The sequence below is a fragment of the Ctenopharyngodon idella genome, chromosome 17 (genome assembly GCF_019924925.1).
Source record: "Ctenopharyngodon idella isolate HZGC_01 chromosome 17, HZGC01, whole genome shotgun sequence".
Lineage (NCBI taxonomy): Eukaryota > Metazoa > Chordata > Actinopteri > Cypriniformes > Xenocyprididae > Ctenopharyngodon > Ctenopharyngodon idella.
Window position 1 is genome coordinate 29,344,175 of NC_067236.1, and position 18,389 is coordinate 29,362,563.

General features: G+C 36.4%; 2 protein-coding genes across 14 annotated transcripts in view; one reads left to right on the plus strand and one right to left on the minus strand.

The window, feature by feature from the left end:
- Positions 1–671: 671 nt before the first annotated feature.
- On the plus strand, positions 672–14,377 carry LOC127498575 (insulinoma-associated protein 2). 2 transcript variants are annotated; one of them, XM_051868088.1, is made up of 3 exons: positions 672–1,489; positions 4,935–5,113; positions 8,167–14,377. In XM_051868088.1, the coding sequence occupies exon 3, from the start codon at positions 9,086–9,088 to the stop codon at positions 10,628–10,630; it is 1,545 nt and encodes a 514-aa protein (XP_051724048.1). In that variant the 5' UTR covers positions 672–1,489; positions 4,935–5,113; positions 8,167–9,085; the 3' UTR covers positions 10,631–14,377. The 2 variants fall into 2 exon arrangements, with proteins under 2 accessions (XP_051724048.1, XP_051724047.1); XM_051868087.1 differs by having other exon boundaries at positions 4,959–5,113.
- ralgapa1 (Ral GTPase activating protein catalytic subunit alpha 1) overlaps positions 13,216–18,389 on the minus strand; it is an 81,454-nt gene continuing 76,280 nt past the window's right edge. For 11 of the 12 annotated variants that reach the window (XM_051868067.1, XM_051868064.1, XM_051868068.1 and 8 more), the window contains one exon: positions 13,216–15,057. In XM_051868067.1, the coding sequence (XP_051724027.1) occupies positions 14,912–15,057 (146 nt within the window). In that variant the 3' untranslated portion in view covers positions 13,216–14,911. Of the gene's footprint in view, positions 18,380–18,389 lie in introns of all 12 variants that reach the window. The other variant, XM_051868069.1, reaches the window with a different exon arrangement.

The following is an 18,389-nucleotide window of genomic DNA, read 5'->3' on the forward strand; positions in this document are numbered from 1 at the left end:
TTGAATAATGCATATATTTTAGATGAGTCCTATAATTCTGATATTGCAAAATGTGAACAAAACAGAATACATAGAATATGATGACACATAATGTAGGCCTATGATATAAAAAAAAAACTATGAAAATATATTTAATATTTTTAATAAAGTTTTAATTAATTTTAATACTTTACATTACATTATATTATAATTTTATATATAATTTTTAAAAATTGTTTAAAAATTTTGCTGAAAGATATTGAATTATGCATATAGATTTTATACGGTTTAAATAATTTAGACATTGCAACATAAACAAAAATGGTACATATAATGTATAATATAAAAAAATGTAAAAATTTTAATATGTATAATATTGTATATAAAATATACATTTTTGTAATTTTTTTTAATTGTTTTGACTATAAATTAACAACTTTAGTAAAATATCAAATTGAAAAAATCTAAATGAATTACCCTGCATGGATATATATATATATATATATATATATATATATATATCTATATATCAGGAAAAATCTATAAGTTAATATATATATATATATATATATATATATATATATACACACACGTATATATATATATATATGTGTGTGTGTGTGTGTGTATATAATGTTTATATATATATATATATATATATATATATATACATACACACACACACACACATATATATATATATATATAAATCAGGAAAAAATTATATATAGTAGAAGTTGTTCATATACATCACTGTAAAGTCAAGGAAGTAGATTGTATGGTGCCAACATCTTAGCACTTCCTCATAATTTGAAGAATGGGAAACTCCTCTGTTCTTAGTTCTGCTGTGAGAATTTGCCCACAAAGGCATTTACTCAAAGGAACCAGAAAATGTGTAGTTTTTGCTCAAGACGCATGTGTAAACTCCAAGACAACCTGTTCTCAAACACAACTACCATAGTAACAGTAACTATGGATGGTAAACCCCGAGGGCAGAGGGTGTTCCACTAAAATACAACTGGATTTGCAATTCACATTGTGCACATGCACAACAGAAGGCTAACTCCCATGAGGAAAGGCTTTTACTATTGTAAACTTATATCACTGACCTATAAACAGATTCAGTAACTTGCTGAAGTGTTTTGTATCTGATACAATCTAATTAATTCAAGTAAGGATAAGATGACGTGTGGATGATGTCGGAATAAGTACAAAGTAACCTACAAATCACAACAATGCATTTGCTTTACAGTGCTATATCAGGAAGTCTAACTCATTTAATCTGATCAAATACTGGAAACTCTGAAAATGTTCCTTTCCGGTATCATGTGATCAGTGTGGATAGGACGTCCTGTCCAGCTCCCAACACATAGCTCTTACATAGATGACGAGAGTTCTCATCAGCATGTTAATGAGCGGGAATCTTTGGTGGGAGAACAGTGGGCTGACCATTACTAAACCTGTTTTGCTGAGGCAGTTCTTCCACCAGCATAAACAGACACTTCCTCAAGTGAGTTCACTGGCCAAACATGACAAGGCCATCCATCACATTTAAATGTAATTATTATCTCGTCATCTACCTTTATGCCATATACTTCATATGTAGCATTGTTAAAAAAGAAAATAAAACAATAAGTTCATATATGGATGTGATGCTAAAGGAATAGACCTTAGTCTGGTCAGACGCCATATTGAATTTAACACATGTGAAAAACAAAGCTGTGAGGGATAGACTTACAGCAAAGTCCTTTAAGACAAGTCATTTCTTTCGGCGGCCATCTTTGAAATGCCTCTCGGGCATACAAGTGTAGCTCTTCTCACTTTGAATGGGTAAACATCAAATTCTCTAAAGCTGTTTGCCAAGCTTTTGAATAAAATGTAATATTTGAAATCACCAATGAAATCTGACAACAACTGTCTCATAAATTTTGTTTCTGAACGCTTGAATCATGACAAAAAAAAAGGCATTTTTTCAGGCTAGATCAAGCTAATGCGCATCCGCAGTCCTAACTGCGCGTCTCTATAGGAAGCGCGCGTCTGACTGTTTCTATAGAAACCGGAGCTTCTAACGGCCGCTGCAGTGACGCGATGACTTTACCAATCGGCGATTGGCTCTTATTTAGAAGGCGGGACTTATTCCGCCATATTGCGCGTTGCACATTCTCCCATTCAAAACAATACGAGTGACACGTCTTGTGTTATTCTATTAATAGTCTTTGCTTACAGTCTTTACAGTGGTGCGCAATGAATAAAGGGCCTAGATCACATCATTTTCATAACTCACAACTTTCAAAACCATTTTATGGAGTTTTTGTCTACTTTTTTTTTCTTGTCAGCCTGTATGGAAAATCAGTATGTTGTTACCAGTGCTGGGTAGATTACTTACAAATTGTAGTCTGTTACTGATTCCAAATTACATGCGTAAAATTGTAGTTAGTAACATATTGATGTGATATGCAATGTTGCGAAGCTGAAAAAACACTCATTAAAAGTGAAATGATTTCTGTAAATCCAGTGTTTAAATGCTGTGTGGCCTCTCAGTTTTCCATGTAATTATAGACCGTATGTGCCAGATAAACAAGCATTCAGCCATCTTTAGAATTTGGTGTTTTAACTTTGCGGTAGTTCTGTACATTTCTATGGCATCGTTGTCGAAGAGTAATTAGCTGGTGAAGTGGATTTACTTAGTGTAGAGTTAACGAAAGTTATCATGAGCATTGTAATGTTTGAAGCGGATGTCATATAAAATGTCAGTAAACCGGGAAGATTTCATAAATCTTGCTGAATAATCAAATCAATACAGTATGTTACTAACTACAATCGTTCTCATGTAATTTGGAATCAGTAACAGACTACAGTTTGTAAGTAACCTACCCACCACTGGTAACAACAACATACTGATTGTCCATAAAACTTTCTGAATGTGTATAAGCGATAGGCTTTTTAGAAAAGAAAATGAAAAAGATGAAAAATTAGGCACAATCAATAAATTATGAATGATTTACTGCCATTGTGTGAATAATATGTAATCATGTAACCAATAAAAACTACAAGTATTTTAACTACAAGTACAAGTACTTCATTTTTGGAATCTGATTGCGTAACCCAAATGACATGTAATCAGTTATTACCTATAGCATTGGTTGTGAGTATCCAACTGATATCCCTATCATTCTGATTCTATCCCTCACAGCCTTCTTTTAACCCTTATAGATGGAGTGTGTAGCTTTTCATTTCTTAAAAAAACATGTTGGAAGACGTATCATGGCCATATTCCAGGATGACATCAGGGTTAAAATTGTGAAAGAATGGTTCAGAGAGCATGAATAATCATTTTCACACATGCATTGGCACCTCTGAGTCCTGACATCAACATCAGTGTAAGTCTTTGGGATGTGCTGGAGGAGACTTTACAGAGTGCTCACCTCTTGCATTGTCAATACAAGATCTTGACCAAAAACTGATGCACCTCTTGATGGAAAAAGTAACATCACAACATTTATTTCCATCAAGAGGTGCATCAATTTTTGGTCAGAATCTTGTATTGACAATGCAAGAGGTGAGCACTCTGTAAAGTCTCGTCCAGCACATCCCAAAGACTTTCAATGAAATTAAGGTCTGGACTGGTGCCAATTCATGTGTGAAAATGATTCTTCACGCTCCCTCCCAAACATTCTTTCACAGTTTGAGCCTGATGAATTTTGACATTGTCATCCTGGAATATGGCCATGGTGTTTCTTCCTATATGGTTGTTTAAAAGCTACACACTCCATCTGTTAGGTTGCCAAACATAAAACATACTAGAAACATAATAATCACTGCAGTAATGATCCATCCATAGACTCTTAAGTATTTGCCTATTAAAATCCAAACAGCGACTTTTTTTTTTTTTTTTGGCCGGGCATTTAATTAGCAAGGAACCATTTAAGGAATAGTTCACCCCAAAATTTAAATTCTGTCATCATTTACCCACCCTCAAGTTGTTCCAATCCTGTATGAATTTCTTCTGCTAAACACAAAAGAAGATATTAGAAGAATGGTAACCAAACAGTTGATGGGTCCCATTGACTTCCATAGTATCTATGGTAATACTATGGAAGTCATTGGGTCCCATCAAATGTTTGGTTACCGACATTCTTAACAGTATTTCTTCTTTTGTGTTCAGTAGAAGAAAGAAATTTATACAGGTTTGAAACAACTCGAGGGTTAGTAAATGAGGACAGAATTTTCATTTTTGGGTGAACTATCCCTTTAAATTGATCAAAAGTGACAGTGAAAATATTTATAATGTTACTAAAAAAATTCTATATAAATATATGCTGTTCTTTTTTAACTATCTGCTCGTCAAAGAATCCGAAAATATTGATCACGGTTTTAAGAGAAATATTAACTGTTTTCAACATTGATAATAATAAGAAATGTTTCTTGAGCAGCATATTAGAATGATTTTTGAAGGATCATGTGACACAGTATAATGTTTCACAGTGTTACTCTTTTTACTGTATTTTGGTTCAAATAAATGCAGCCAACCCCACACTTTTAAACAATAGTATAAATTCATATCAGTCGTTTGAAACTGACTGTTCTCTGAAACTGGTTAAACAAGGCACCAGGTGTTCAATGACAGTGACTTTCCCAATAGCTTGTCAGGCTATAGAAATGCCATATTTCACTCATAAGTAAGCATAATGTAATTTTATATGAAACTTGCTCACATGAAACGGCATGTTGTGACACACCATCTGCTGACTCACAGTGAATGACACTGAATGTTTAGATACAGCGTGGCATGTGTGACCCACCCTCTCCACACACCACTGGAATTTCCATTTTCTTCCAGACTCCTCTAGTGTCACTGACATGTCTTAGGCTATAAACTTTGGAGGTATAGGCTGCTATGACTTTTCAAAACTGAAAGCAGGGTAAATCACTAACCTATTTACCTTCTCTTTAAGCTTCTCCCATCTTTCCCTAAACAGACACACTGTTTAAAGTCCCAGAGGTGTCAGCGGGGATTCTGAAGTGTGTGTCACTGCACAGGACTTTTAAACAAGTCATCACAGTTTTCCCAGTGAAAAGCAATGGACATTCCATGCAGTGGGGAATCCTGAAGCTCAGTCCATGAATCACACAGGTAAATCAGTATGAATGGAATGTTACTCCAAACCAGTCTCAAATGAGGGTGCGGTAGTCCTGCAGGTTATGTAATAGTTATGAGTAGTTTAACCTTTAAGCAGGAGAGTATGGACTGTATTGACTTTAAAGGGACAGTGCATTCCCTGCATATTTCCCTCACAGGTTTCCCTCTCACGCAAAAGTTGCCCAGACAAAGAATAATATAGTGTAGGTGGTGTCTACACTATATGCATATGCTATTTTTGCATATGCTTCTTTGACTAACTAGACAATTCAGTTCTAGCTCTCTATCTATCTTTATAACATAATGATTTATAGGCACAATAGAAAGGGTTTTTTTTTTTTTTGTAAAACAGATTAAATAAATAAATATTAATACTTTAGAAATATTACGAAACACATTTAATTGCATAAACTAGCCTATTGGTGCAGTGTAACAGTCCCAAACGTAACCTAGTATAGACGCCATCTTTGATGTTTAGCGGAGTTTCCAAGAAATGTAAGGAGACAAAAACTCCAGACAACATGAGCTGTGGAAAATTATAAGTGATTTAGGAGCTTTATACAGATTTTTACAGCGGATGGCACTGAAAACACGGGAAGTTTATCCCTCTCTGCCTCGCTTGTTTCATACCTGTCATTGCGCTGCTCTTAATAAAGTCTATGAAGGATTTTACACGTTTTACACACACTAGCGCAGACGTTTCTGCGCCCTAGCGCCCTCTAATGGATACATATATTACAAATCATATGACCGAGATTTTTTTTATGCTTCTCGAAAACGATACACACTTTTTTTTTGACTAAATTATCATACAACCTTAATAAAATTTTATATTACTAGGAACAGGTCAGCATAATTTTGTTTTTTGCTGTTGAACGTTCCAAGTTCTCTAAATACTTAGGTCTAGATTGATTTTTATTATTATTATTATTATTATTATTATTATTTATCAAATATATCTTTTACACAATACGTATGTGAAACATTTTAAAATAGCTGTTTATATAAAACTGGGCTGTTTTGCAACATTCTTTGTTTTAGAAAGCGCAATTACTCGAATATTCCAGCAGATGGCGACAGTAGATAAACAGTAGATTCAGGGCACTCACACAGTTTCCGCTAGAGATAAATGTCTCAGTGATACGCAGCCTCTAATGCAGCTTTATAGTCATCCCCTTTGCATTTAGTGATATAATCTTCAATAACCTCTCAAATTAAATATGTTTTAGTAAAATCTAACGTTAAATTTTAGTCCAAAAGTTTCAGATTTATGGTAGCCTACTAAAGGCATAAAATAAAATCATCAGTAGGCTAGATGTTTTGTTTTTGTTAAAGTGATTAACATATTGTCAACTGTCAACTTATTATTTTAAAGAAAGTGAGCCGTAGATTTTAAATTAAGAGTTTTCGCATCAAATGGACAGCACTGCATTATTAAATATCCTAAAACTGCCATTATCAAATTCAAATTAAAAATAGATAAAAGGTGCAAATGCTTATTTAAACTTATTAAGCTTAACTAATTTTAAAACATAAAAATTACTAATATACTAATATTTTTAAACATGAAATGTAATAAAATGATTTAAAAATTGATTTTAATTTTAAATGTTTTATGTAAAATCAATTGATATATATGTATGTTCTGTATATGTATAAATGGAGATTTATAATAACAAAAATAATATATATATATATATATATATATATATAGGCTTGGGAGGGTTACTTTAAAAATGTATTCCGTTACAGCTACATATTACTTCATGAAAAAAGTATTCAGTAACGTAATCCAAATACCACAATATGAAAGTAATGTAATCTGATTACTTTTCACTTTCACAACTGATTACCAGCGAAATTTTCATGAATTGAAAGCGTTTTTCCCCGCGGGCAGCATCGTTTCAACTAGTAGCAGTGATTCAATCTGCGTCTGATGAGATTGTAGATGGGTGTTATTTGCGCATGCACCAGCGGGTGGCTCACGTGAGTCATCACTGTCAACAGAACCAGGAAATACTGTATAATCAAGCAGCGCTTAAAATGTGTTAATATGGCAAAATAATGATTTATTTAGTTTTAAATGAAACGATTGTAATCCTGATAGTGTCCCCCCCCCCCCTTTTTTTTTCAAAATGTAACTGTAATCTGATTACTATGTTTTTTGACGTAACTGTAACGAAGTACAGTTACTGGATTTTTGTATCCTGATTACGTAACGCCGTTACATGTATTCCGTTACTCCCCATGTGTACTATATATATATATAGTCAAACCACAAATTATTCAGATATTTTTGATATATTTTTACTAGTGGGTGCAGGACACTATAGTTCATTTATGTCAGTGAGGATAGCAAAATAAAGTAAACTGTGACATATTATACCCAAAAATTATTCATACAGTGAACTACCAGTAAAATTGATAAAAATTTGAAGCCAAAAATTCTTCAGACACTTTGACCTGACCATGTTTTGCTTAAGTGTTATCTGACATAATTGAGATAAATTTTTTTCTGACACAGTTTATATATATAATTACATGTTATATATATATATATATATATATATATATATAAAATTATGTTTAAAGCATTTGCACCTTTTTATCAGGAATTTTCAATTTGAATTTGATAGTGGCAATTTTATCATTTAATAATAATGTTTCAGTTTAATTGACGTCCGTGATAATTTTTAGCTAATAGACCAAAACTGTGTTAGTGATAAATACAACACGGGCCCTAATTAGAGATGATTAAACATGAATTATTCAACAGTCTGTCTGAGTAAAGCTGCCAGAGTCTGATGCTGAAGCTGTCCACCTCCTGCAGAGCGAAATCAAGAGCCAACCTGTGTGAAAACATCAAGTGATGCTTCATCATTCCACACCTCCAGCAGATCTTTTATGAAATATATAAATATAGTAATTGATTACATGTACCACAATCTTCTTAAATAAAATCTTTAACCACTGTGTAAATGATCATCACCTCAACAAATTGGCCAAGCGTCTCCATTAGTGGTTTCTCACGCTCATTTTCCGTCCAGATGAGTGTCCTGGGAGGAGAATCCCAGCTAAACACAATGGGATCCTAACAGGTTTGTGGCTTCAGCATCTCCACCCCCTCCACAGGATAAAGAGATGCGTCTCTTATCAGCGTCTGCAGGTTATCAGCAGCCTGTCTGACTCCAAACACCCTCACATGGGAAAAACAGAGGAACATGTTCCCATCGTTCACGGCACAGATGTGTTCATCACTGACACATGAGCTCAGCCACCAATTACAACGTAATGTATTCTTGCATTGTACTGTTCGTTCTTGTACGCTACGTAAAATAATAATAATAATAATAATAATAATAAAACAATCTGTTAAAGCAGTCAAAAGATGGCTATTTCTGTAGGCCTATATGGACATTTTATTTAAAAGTCAATTTGAAATATGCTTCCCTGTCCTCCGAGACAAAATGTTAGTTTAACTTTAATTATATAAAAAAACGTTACGATAAACATTAAAACGGGACATGCTAAATTAAACGGGACAATATATTTTTACTAATATCTTTAAAAATGAAATGTAATAAAATAATTACAAATGAATAAATTAATTTTAAATGTTTTACTTAAAATCAATTGCCGTAGATGGACTGATCTCAGATTACTGAACAGGAAACTGGAAAACATGGGAAGGTTAAAGAGCCCATCGATCCCTTGAGACATTTGAGATAATCTGCTTCCCATTAGAAATGAATCTGTAACCGGATCAGCTCATTAATGCTCGTCCCGCCCCTTCGTTTGAATGCCAGCGCTGATTGGGCACAACCGCGGCATTGACAGTGACCTCACACAGAACCTGAAGGCGACCCAAAGGATAAAACGCGAGCGGGACGCATCGCGGTGACAGTGTCCAGCCCGCATCCTCTCCTCAGTACTTTCATCTGGACTTTGTGTGAATCCGACGAGAAGATGCCACGCGGATTTTTAGTGAAAAGGAGTAAACGTGCCTCATCAGCATCCTACAAGGTGCGTGCGCAAGAAGAAAAAGAGCCGCGCAAAGAGGACCTGCCCAGCCAAACTCCAAATGCAAGTGTCCCGGACGTGCTGGAACCTATTAAAGAATCATGGGCAAGTGGTATAAGCTCTAAAAATGAGCAGACGCGTCTTCTGGGGGACCCTGGCGTTGTTGGAGAGAACGTCGATTACGCACAGAGTTACTTTAGCCACCCGGAACAGAGCGCGTCATCTCCGCGCAACAGCACCGACTCCTACAGCCCGATTAAACCCATCAGCACGGAGCTTTTGGACAGGTGTCTGAGCTCCCCAGCCATGGCAGAGTCCTTTCCCTTGGTCACTCCGGTGACTTCAATCGAGCGTCTGCTAATGAACCACTCTGACATGAAGTTTGGCACACCGGTGCCCTCTTCGGTGCCCACCTACCCCGCGTTTCATCAATGCGTAAAACGCGCGTTCATGGACTCAGAGCGCAAGAGCAAAGCACCAAAAAAGCCTAAAGTCATCAGAAAACTCAATTTTGAAGACGAAGTCACCACCTCACCAGTCCTCGGGCTTAAAATCAAAAAAGAAAGTCCTGAATCAAAGCTGGCACCGCAAAGTGGCAGAAAAAAGCCGCTGGGTGAGTTCATCTGCCAGCTTTGTAAGGAAGAATATCCTGATCCGTTTTCTCTGGCCCAGCACAAGTGCTCTAGAATCGTGCGGGTTGAATACCGCTGCCCGGAGTGCGACAAAGTTTTCAGCTGCCCTGCTAACCTCGCGTCTCATCGCAGATGGCACAAACCTCGCGGCCTGAGCACCGGAGACGCGAAGAAGTCTCAGCTGGAGGCGCGTAACCACGAGAAGACCTCAGTGGAAGGGAAGGAGAACGCCAGCAAGATGAGTGGGAACAATCAGCACCAGCTGAGTCCGGACAGCTCCCAGCATCACAGATCAGCACCGGACAGCAACATGATGCACAGGGTATCCCAAGACCCTCCTCTGGACCAAAGGTACCCATCCTCCGAGAAATGCTTTGAGATGCGCATTAGCTCCCCGGACAGCTCCAGGTTGTTCGATCACTGCCCCGACGAGCCTGACAGGTCCACCACCCCCTATTTGCCCTCTCCCGGCCCAGAAGAAGTGTATGAATGCCACTACTGCAGCAAGAAGTTTCGCAGGCAAGCCTACCTGAGGAAACACCTGGCCGCGCACGAGACAATCAAAGCATCCTCGTACAGTCACATCGAGAGCGGACAGATCACGTTCCCGTGTCACCTGTGCGGAGCGCACTTCCCCTCCGCGGAGATCAGGGACAAACACAGACTCTGGCACGCGGTCAGAGATGACTTACTGCTCAGACCCGATCTGAGCCCCGGAGAACAGCAGATATTCTCATGCAAACACTGTCCCTCCACGTTCTTCAGTTCTCCGGGTTTGACCAGACACATCAACAAGACTCATCCCACAGAGAACAGACAGGTGATGCTCTTACAGATGGCCGTCAGGCCGGGATGCTGATCTCACTTCAGAAACATTTACGATTATGTCTAACGGCTTGTTGTTAATATTATCACTCAATAGGCTACATCCAGTGTCTTTATGTGGGGATATCGAACTTGGAGGTTTTCTTTTTTGACAACAGAGATAGTTTATGTATCTTTGATAATCTTGGGTAACACTATATAACTTTTATTAACCGACATTATCCACCACCTTATTTTTCAGGTAAGAACGAGCGCGGCCATTTGTAAATTTAAGCTGCGTTCCATTCGACAGGGTCCCTACGCAGTGTTCACTGCTCCCTACTCCCTGAGCACGGTATATCAGTTGAAGTGGACGCTCATTTGGAACGCCCTGCAAACGTCAACAAAGAAAGTCAACGACGGTGTTGCGCAGATTATGATATAACATAAATATTATAATTTACTTTCGAATTTAAAATTGACTCTTAACAGATTTGAAGCTGTACCTGTCATGCCATATGAAAATAAATTCTCATGGTTAACTGTATAAATGTATTCTTAATCCATGGTCTGGATCTCATCTCGTGCTCTTTCTTTTCCACGCGCAGCCGCATAGTAAACACTCCTGAGGTAAATAAAGTAAAATAAAAAAAGCTTTCAGCTTTTCAGCACTTTTACTTTGTCATGCCTATTCATACAATAAAATATGCAAATGTAACACTTATCGCCATAACCATTCATACTTTCGTTCGTATAAGAATAACAAAATTTATGAATACTCAAAACGCATACGTAAATTCCTACATCGCAGAACCGTTTAAAAACTCTTTCAACGGCTCTGCTCCATCGTAGTTCTGACTGGTGACGCGGTGCGCAGTGACAGTTGGGTGATTTTACCTCTCTACTTCCTGTGAAGTGATGAATCGATGTTCCCTTATTCCCTATGCCGTTCGCAGTGCCCTTCGAACCGAACATGTTTGCTCCCTTCAGATTGGAATCTCACTTAAGATGGCGAAATACCCCGTGAAGTCCACTTCGCAGTCCACTTACGGTCGAATGGAACGCACCTTTAAATGTGTCTGACTTCCGGTGTCATTCACTACCAGTTATTTTTAGTCGTACAAAACAGCTCGTTATGCTGCTTGATATTGCAAACTGGTATTTCTTACCATGTTGTTTTAATGTATTGTCTTAATTATAAACACAATGATTTACAGTTTACTGCACTTTGATATTCTTCTCGTTATTATCCTATAGCGGCTAATAAATCGGAAATCTCGCACATTCATAGAAAACATTTTACTTCCGCGTTGAAAAATAAGGTGGATAGGGTTAATGGTGTAACGACACCGTCATGTCACGATACGATACATATCACGATACGATATTAATGCGATACTTCAAGACATATGGTAAAAGGTTAACAAAAAATGTACTGTTGATTAAAATTCTAAATTTGGTATTACATTGGGGGTGGAAATGAATAGGCTTGGACAATGGGTATTTTAGATAAATATGCTTGCACTTTGTCACCGACTAGATATATTTAAAATAATGTAGGCCACTTTTTACTGGTAACACAAGACATTTGGCATTATCAGGACCCACATATATTCCCCAATTTCATTATTATACATTATATTCAACATTAGTAGTTTAACGTAGTACTGACTCTCACAGTAATTTTCATTTTGGGTGAACTATCCACGATACATATTGTTGTATTTTTGTATTGTGATATATTGTTAAACCCCTAATATATAAATTATTTTATATATATTAGATATGAAATATAAATATTGCTTTGATTATTTTTTTTATTTTTTTCCAAATGTCAAGGATTTTATTAATTTCTGTAACTTTTCCAAGCCTGTACATCTCAATTTTCTGAATATTTCCAGATTTCCACAACTCCGTGAACTCTGTATATAATTCTTTTCATATCAGTTCATACACATTCAAATATGAATATCATGTTCACTTAATTCAATGTTTAATTCACCTCTATTTCAAATTCATTACTGATAATATCATTTTGATAAAGTTATGAAGTGTTATCCATAAAAGGTACTTATGGGCACTTAAAGGTACTTATGTTGCCAATTTAATTTATGAAACTGTTTATAGCGGTAAAGACATCAAATCTATCAGGCTTGAGACTCAAAGCTCACCGCAGGTTTTTCATTAACATACATCATAAAAAGTGAATTAATATATTTTGTGTCTCATTGTAAAAGTAGCTCCCATGGACAGCTTGTTTAGTCTCAATCGTATTAGAAGGTGCTTTGATTTCTAGATCATGAATTAAAGTACTGTACGTTTCATTATTTTAAATGACAGCAGTAGCTGCAAAAAAGAAAATGTATTTATATCACAAATAACTGCCAAGAAATGCCATAGCATACATCAAGACTATTAGAGGCCTACATGTAATAATAAACCATAAGTGTCATATTTTCATATGTAGTCATTTTCAGCTGTTATGAAGAGGTCAATAAATCAAATTGTCTTCGAATACCCTTACAAATGTAGCTTATTTGCACAAATCAACTGGAGAAGCTGCTATTAAAACAGAAAATAAGAAATCAGTACACTTAAAAATATCAAAAAACATTTGATTCACCCAGTAACTGCACAGGATTTGCTATGTTGTAAGAATACTTTTATTCTTAAGTGTAGTTGCACATCCACTCTCCTTCGACATCCGATACAAATGTATAGATATACTACCGTATGACAACATCTGTGCGTGTGCTTGCGTGTTGTGCAGCTGTTATATCAACACATGCAGTTAGTACTGGAATCATGCAGCATTTGGTCAGTAGTAACACACAAAATCTACCCATGAGGACTTTTTTTTTTTAACCTCTTGAAATTACGCGCAGGTTTTCAGTTGCTCGTGTGCAGGCCTTTAATATACACGGTATAATTTCAATCCAGAAGTGTGCTGCATGATTTCAACTCCACACATATATATTTTTTTTGCGATAAATTTCTAAATGATTTCAAATTAAAAAGAAAAATAATAAAAATCTGACCCTCATTAAGTCTCGCATAGCTTTCAAGAAAATATACAAACTTGACATATCTTAAACATGGCAACAGTTATAACTTGCATCCGTAGTCTAGGGTCAGTTACCCTTTAATCCCTTAAACGTGAAGAAATGCTAGTGTCAAAGATGTTTTTCGCGCACGTTTAGAAAAAAACCAAAAGAACAGAACAAGATTACATTAAAGGCTTTTGAACTAGCTCAAAACGTCCTGAAGCGGGTAGTTCGGTTCAATTTGGCAACGTCGCCGTCTCCCTGCAAGACCTGTTAATGTGGCAACTCATTCACACTTTCCTTAAAAATCCCATCCAAGATGAGATGAATCAAAAAGAGCGCTGCAGTCAAATGATTTATGCTGTAAATGAGCTGATAAACCTGCGTGGGCTCGTCTCTAAGGCTGCTGTGCAACAAAACAAAATGACAGAGTCCAGCAAAAACCTAGCCATACAGACAGACTTGCAAGCTGAAGACTTGTTCTAAGTGGCCTTTTGATTTTTTTTTTTGGTTGATTTAAATACTGTCAAATATGTACACAGATCAGATACTGTTCATACACTATACACATACATTAAATATGTATATATTTTATATTTATAGATATATACACACAAATAACAGTTACAAATGACAAAGGGGCGGTTCAGTATAACATTAAAAAAAAATCAGTAACATTCTAATGAAGAGAAAACTAAATTTACAAATTGCAATAAACCGTAATCCATAAAGAAAACCAGCAAAAAAAAAAACAACAACAAATGTGAGTGTCAAAGTTATATAAAAACACATTAGGAGTGAAAATAAACTGAAATAAATTTAACACCAAGAAGTGCTTCAGTTTAAACGTAAATCTGCTCCACAAACATGTTTCGAGCACGTCTCCAGCCGGCAAATTGTCGAAAACCTCAGCGCGTCTTCTGTACAAATATAAAAAAAGTTGTGGTTGATACGATGGTCAATCAAAAAGACATTTTTGTGACTATGATTTTTTTTTTTTCAACGATCGCTCGCACTCTGAGTAGAGGGCAGCTTCAGTGACACCAGCTACGGCAACAGCAGTGGAAGTTATTTAAGTAAAATGCAATGCGATATCCATCAGCGATCGACAAAAAAATAAACATTTCAGTTGTTCTTTGATCTTTCTGGCTCTGGATGGGAGGAGTCCGACAGCTGTCGCAGGCAAGAGGGTGTGGTTTGTCTCTGACAGTGCAGTGGGCGGCGTTCTGGAGTGAGCGCGAACGGCGTGGAGTGTCCCGTAGGAAGTTGTCGTGTGTGTTTGCTCACTTAGGTCAAGTCTTGTTGGCGGAACCCGAGGAACGGCGAAGCTTCATGGACATCCGGCTCTTGCTAGCACGAGGTGACATTGGCGAGGCTAAGTCGCTGCCGTCTACCTGCATTGCTGGACTTTCGGCCAGCTGACTCTCGAGGCATGAGCCTGTTGGGGAGGGAAGGGAGGAGGAAGAAGAAAAAAAAAAGACAGATCAGAACGTCACGACAGCCAGATCGTTCGCACACTGTTCTCAAACATCTACTCAAATGTGGCATCTCATTACTAAATTTGACTTGGGTTTGTGAATTAGAATATGAAATGGAAATTGGGTCTATAATGTCTATACTAAACAAAATTGACTTTTTTTTTGTAATGTCAAATCAGTCTCATTGTGAATTTCACTCAGATTGGAAAGGGAAAAACCTCTCTGATACTTCGGTTGAAGTCATTTTGGCAAATTTGCATATGATATGTCGTGCTACAATAAATGTAACCAATTGAGAGCAAAAGAAGTGTGAAAAATCCCTTCCTGAGGGGCGTGAGAGGTTAATGCACCAGTGCATTGTGGGTGAATTTCACAGAGCGAATCACAAGGGATGCTGGGACTAATCAACGCTGAAATCTGACACCTCGTCCCTCGGATGAGACCAACGGGGGTGCAGTTATGATATCGCAACACAAACTACATTGTAAAAAAGAGGAATGGGGAGGAAAAAACACAAAGAGGGTACTTTGCTGTTTTCAGGTCCAGCATACCATTCACAGCTAGCGTGAAAGACCTTCCGTTTCAAGCCTTTTCCCTTTACCTTGATGAGCCCAATGTTTTCTAGTGGAGGTTTGGGAAGGAGCAGAAAAATCACAGCATTTCTCTCTTGGGGTGCGAGAATGGACAGAAATGACAGGAGGATGAGAGAGGTGCGGATGAGGATGGGAAAAGGACAGGAGAGAGGGGCAGGAAAGATACAAAGTGATGGGCATAGATGTGGAATGTAAGAGGAAGCAGAGAAAGAATATAAAAAGACAGGAGGAAGAAAAAGAGAAGAAGAGATATAAGATAAAGATATGAGCAGGTTGGGAGGGAAAACAGTAGCAGGTGCACATAAAATACAAGACAATAAATGCAAAAGTTGATCTCTCCATAAGCTCACAAATGTTTATTATTCAATCACACACACTTAAACTGAACTAAAAAAAAGATGTCAGAATTACCACCCACTAGTAACTAAATTCTAAAAACGAATGCTGTGACACCAATCTCACCGAAAAGATGTTGCAAAACCACATTTAATACTCTTTACTTGTTTTGAATAACAAGAATATCATCCGTAAAACTGTACCTGAATTACTTCTGTAAATCAATCGCACTCAGCAATAGAGTTCCGGAGGTAAAATGCCATTCACATAATCATATAATGCAACGTTATTCATAAAAATATTTTAAAACAGATCTACACACGAGCTCTGAGGTTTTTGATACACTACCGTTCAAAAGCTTAGTTTTTTTCCCTCTTATGCTTATCAAAAATACAGTGAAAACCAGTATTAATGTGAAATATTACAATTTGAAATTGTTTTTATTAGAATACATAATTTATTGCTGATAGACGTGATGTCAAAGCTGAATTTTCAGCATCATTACTCCAATCTTCAGTGTCACATGATCCTTCAGAAATCATTCTAATATGCTGATTTGCTACGTATTTGCTATGTTTAAAACGGTTAATATGTTTATGGAAAATGTGATACTTTTTTTTTTTTTTTTTTTTTCAGGATTCTGTGATGAATAGAAAATTCACAAGAACATCATTTATTTGAATTAGAAATGAAATGTCTTGTAACAATAATGTCTTTTCTGTGATTTTTGATCAAATTAATGCATTGTTTCTGAATAAAAAAGTATTAATTTCCTTTAAAAAAAAAATAAAAAAATCATACTGACAATCAAATGAATATTATTGTAAATGAGACAGGCAATCTCCACACTGGTGAGTTTTTTAGCAGGCTAACAGAAGCTTGCTAGGAAACTTTAGCTAGCCAGCTACATAACATTAATTAAAATAGGATGTTAGCATTACAGCACAGTGGTAGTAGTGTTCACTGATGAGAAAAGTTTGTAAAAATGTTTAAAAAAATCTCAGATTTAATTATGTGCAGTGATTTAGGGGCGAGTGGTTCATTCCATACAGAAAAGACATTAGAATTGTTGTAATGTTGTGGATCAGTCAAGAGTTGATTTAAAGATTCTTTAATAAGAATCTTCTGAAATACTTATGGAAATACTGCTGAAAAAAGCTGCCAACCACCGTTAAGCTCTATTATCTATATGAGAGCTGTTATATGGTACCATTCTGGTGCTTACATTCAACATTTACACAAACAGACAGAAAGATGTGTGATATAAAGAAAAGAAGATGAGGTGAGTAAAGCTGTAAGATCATGCCAGACACAGACATGACTTTGGGTGTGTTCACACTTGGCAGGTTTGGTTCTATTAAAACAAAATCTGGTGCGATTGCTCAGGTAATGCAGTTCAAGTGGGAAGGCTGCCATCCGAACCCCGGTGCGCACCAAACAAGCAGTAGGTCACTTCCAAATGAACTCTGGTGCTGTTTGACTGAAATATGAATGCAAGATGGACCAAAGACATCTAAACGAAACAAAATAAGGATGTGATTTCACAAGATATGACTCTAAAAAGGACAGGATGCTCAAGAATAGCATTTTTTTCTTGTTATTTAGAGCGATGTTGCCCATTACAGTTCAGTACAGATATCGGAACTGCGTCTCCTCGCAGATCTTCATTTGTGTGTAAGATAGGAATTCCTTGTGCTGTTTTGACTCCTTTACATATTTCATAAGCTGCATACTTATATTTTATAAGAACCTTAACGCTCAAAATAATTAATGGGTTTAAATAGGACAAACTTAAATTAGACAAATTAGTTCAGTCAAATTAACTTTCATGAGTATTTAGCACTTTGTTTTTCTTTAAAGTTCACAGAACTGATATATTTTAAGTAAATTCAACTGTTTCATTGTTTTGAGTTTTATGAACTTATTTCTTTTAATTTAGACAAACTTAAGTTTAATAAACTAGGCTGGGATTTCTATTTCCAAGCCTGTGGCACTCGAAAGGGAGAGTAAATGCTAAAATTAAAATAAAATAAAATAAAATAATATATATATATATTGCAAGATTAATGTTAAGTGGGAGATTTAGTAGTGATTACTGTTTTGTTATGCTAATTTAGAAGAGTTTCTGTTAATGTGGGTTTTTGGAGAGTTACCATCATGGCTTAGTGAACGCTAAGAGAACCAGGACTTAATATATCAGTTTCGTATTTGGTCCAGACCAAAAGAACCAAGAGAACACACCCTTAGAGGAACCTAGTGGAGTGACATCTGAGAGTGGTAAAGTGTGTAAATGTTGGTCAGTGTTAGGGATCTGGTGTGAACATGCCATGCAATGAATGTTGCAGACTTCCCACTGAAAATAT

What these genes read in the sequence shown, in the direction of transcription:
- LOC127498575 (XM_051868088.1), top strand. Translation starts at nt 9,086, where the DNA reads ATGCCACGCGGATTTTTAGTGAAAAGGAGTAAACGTGCCTCATCAGCA.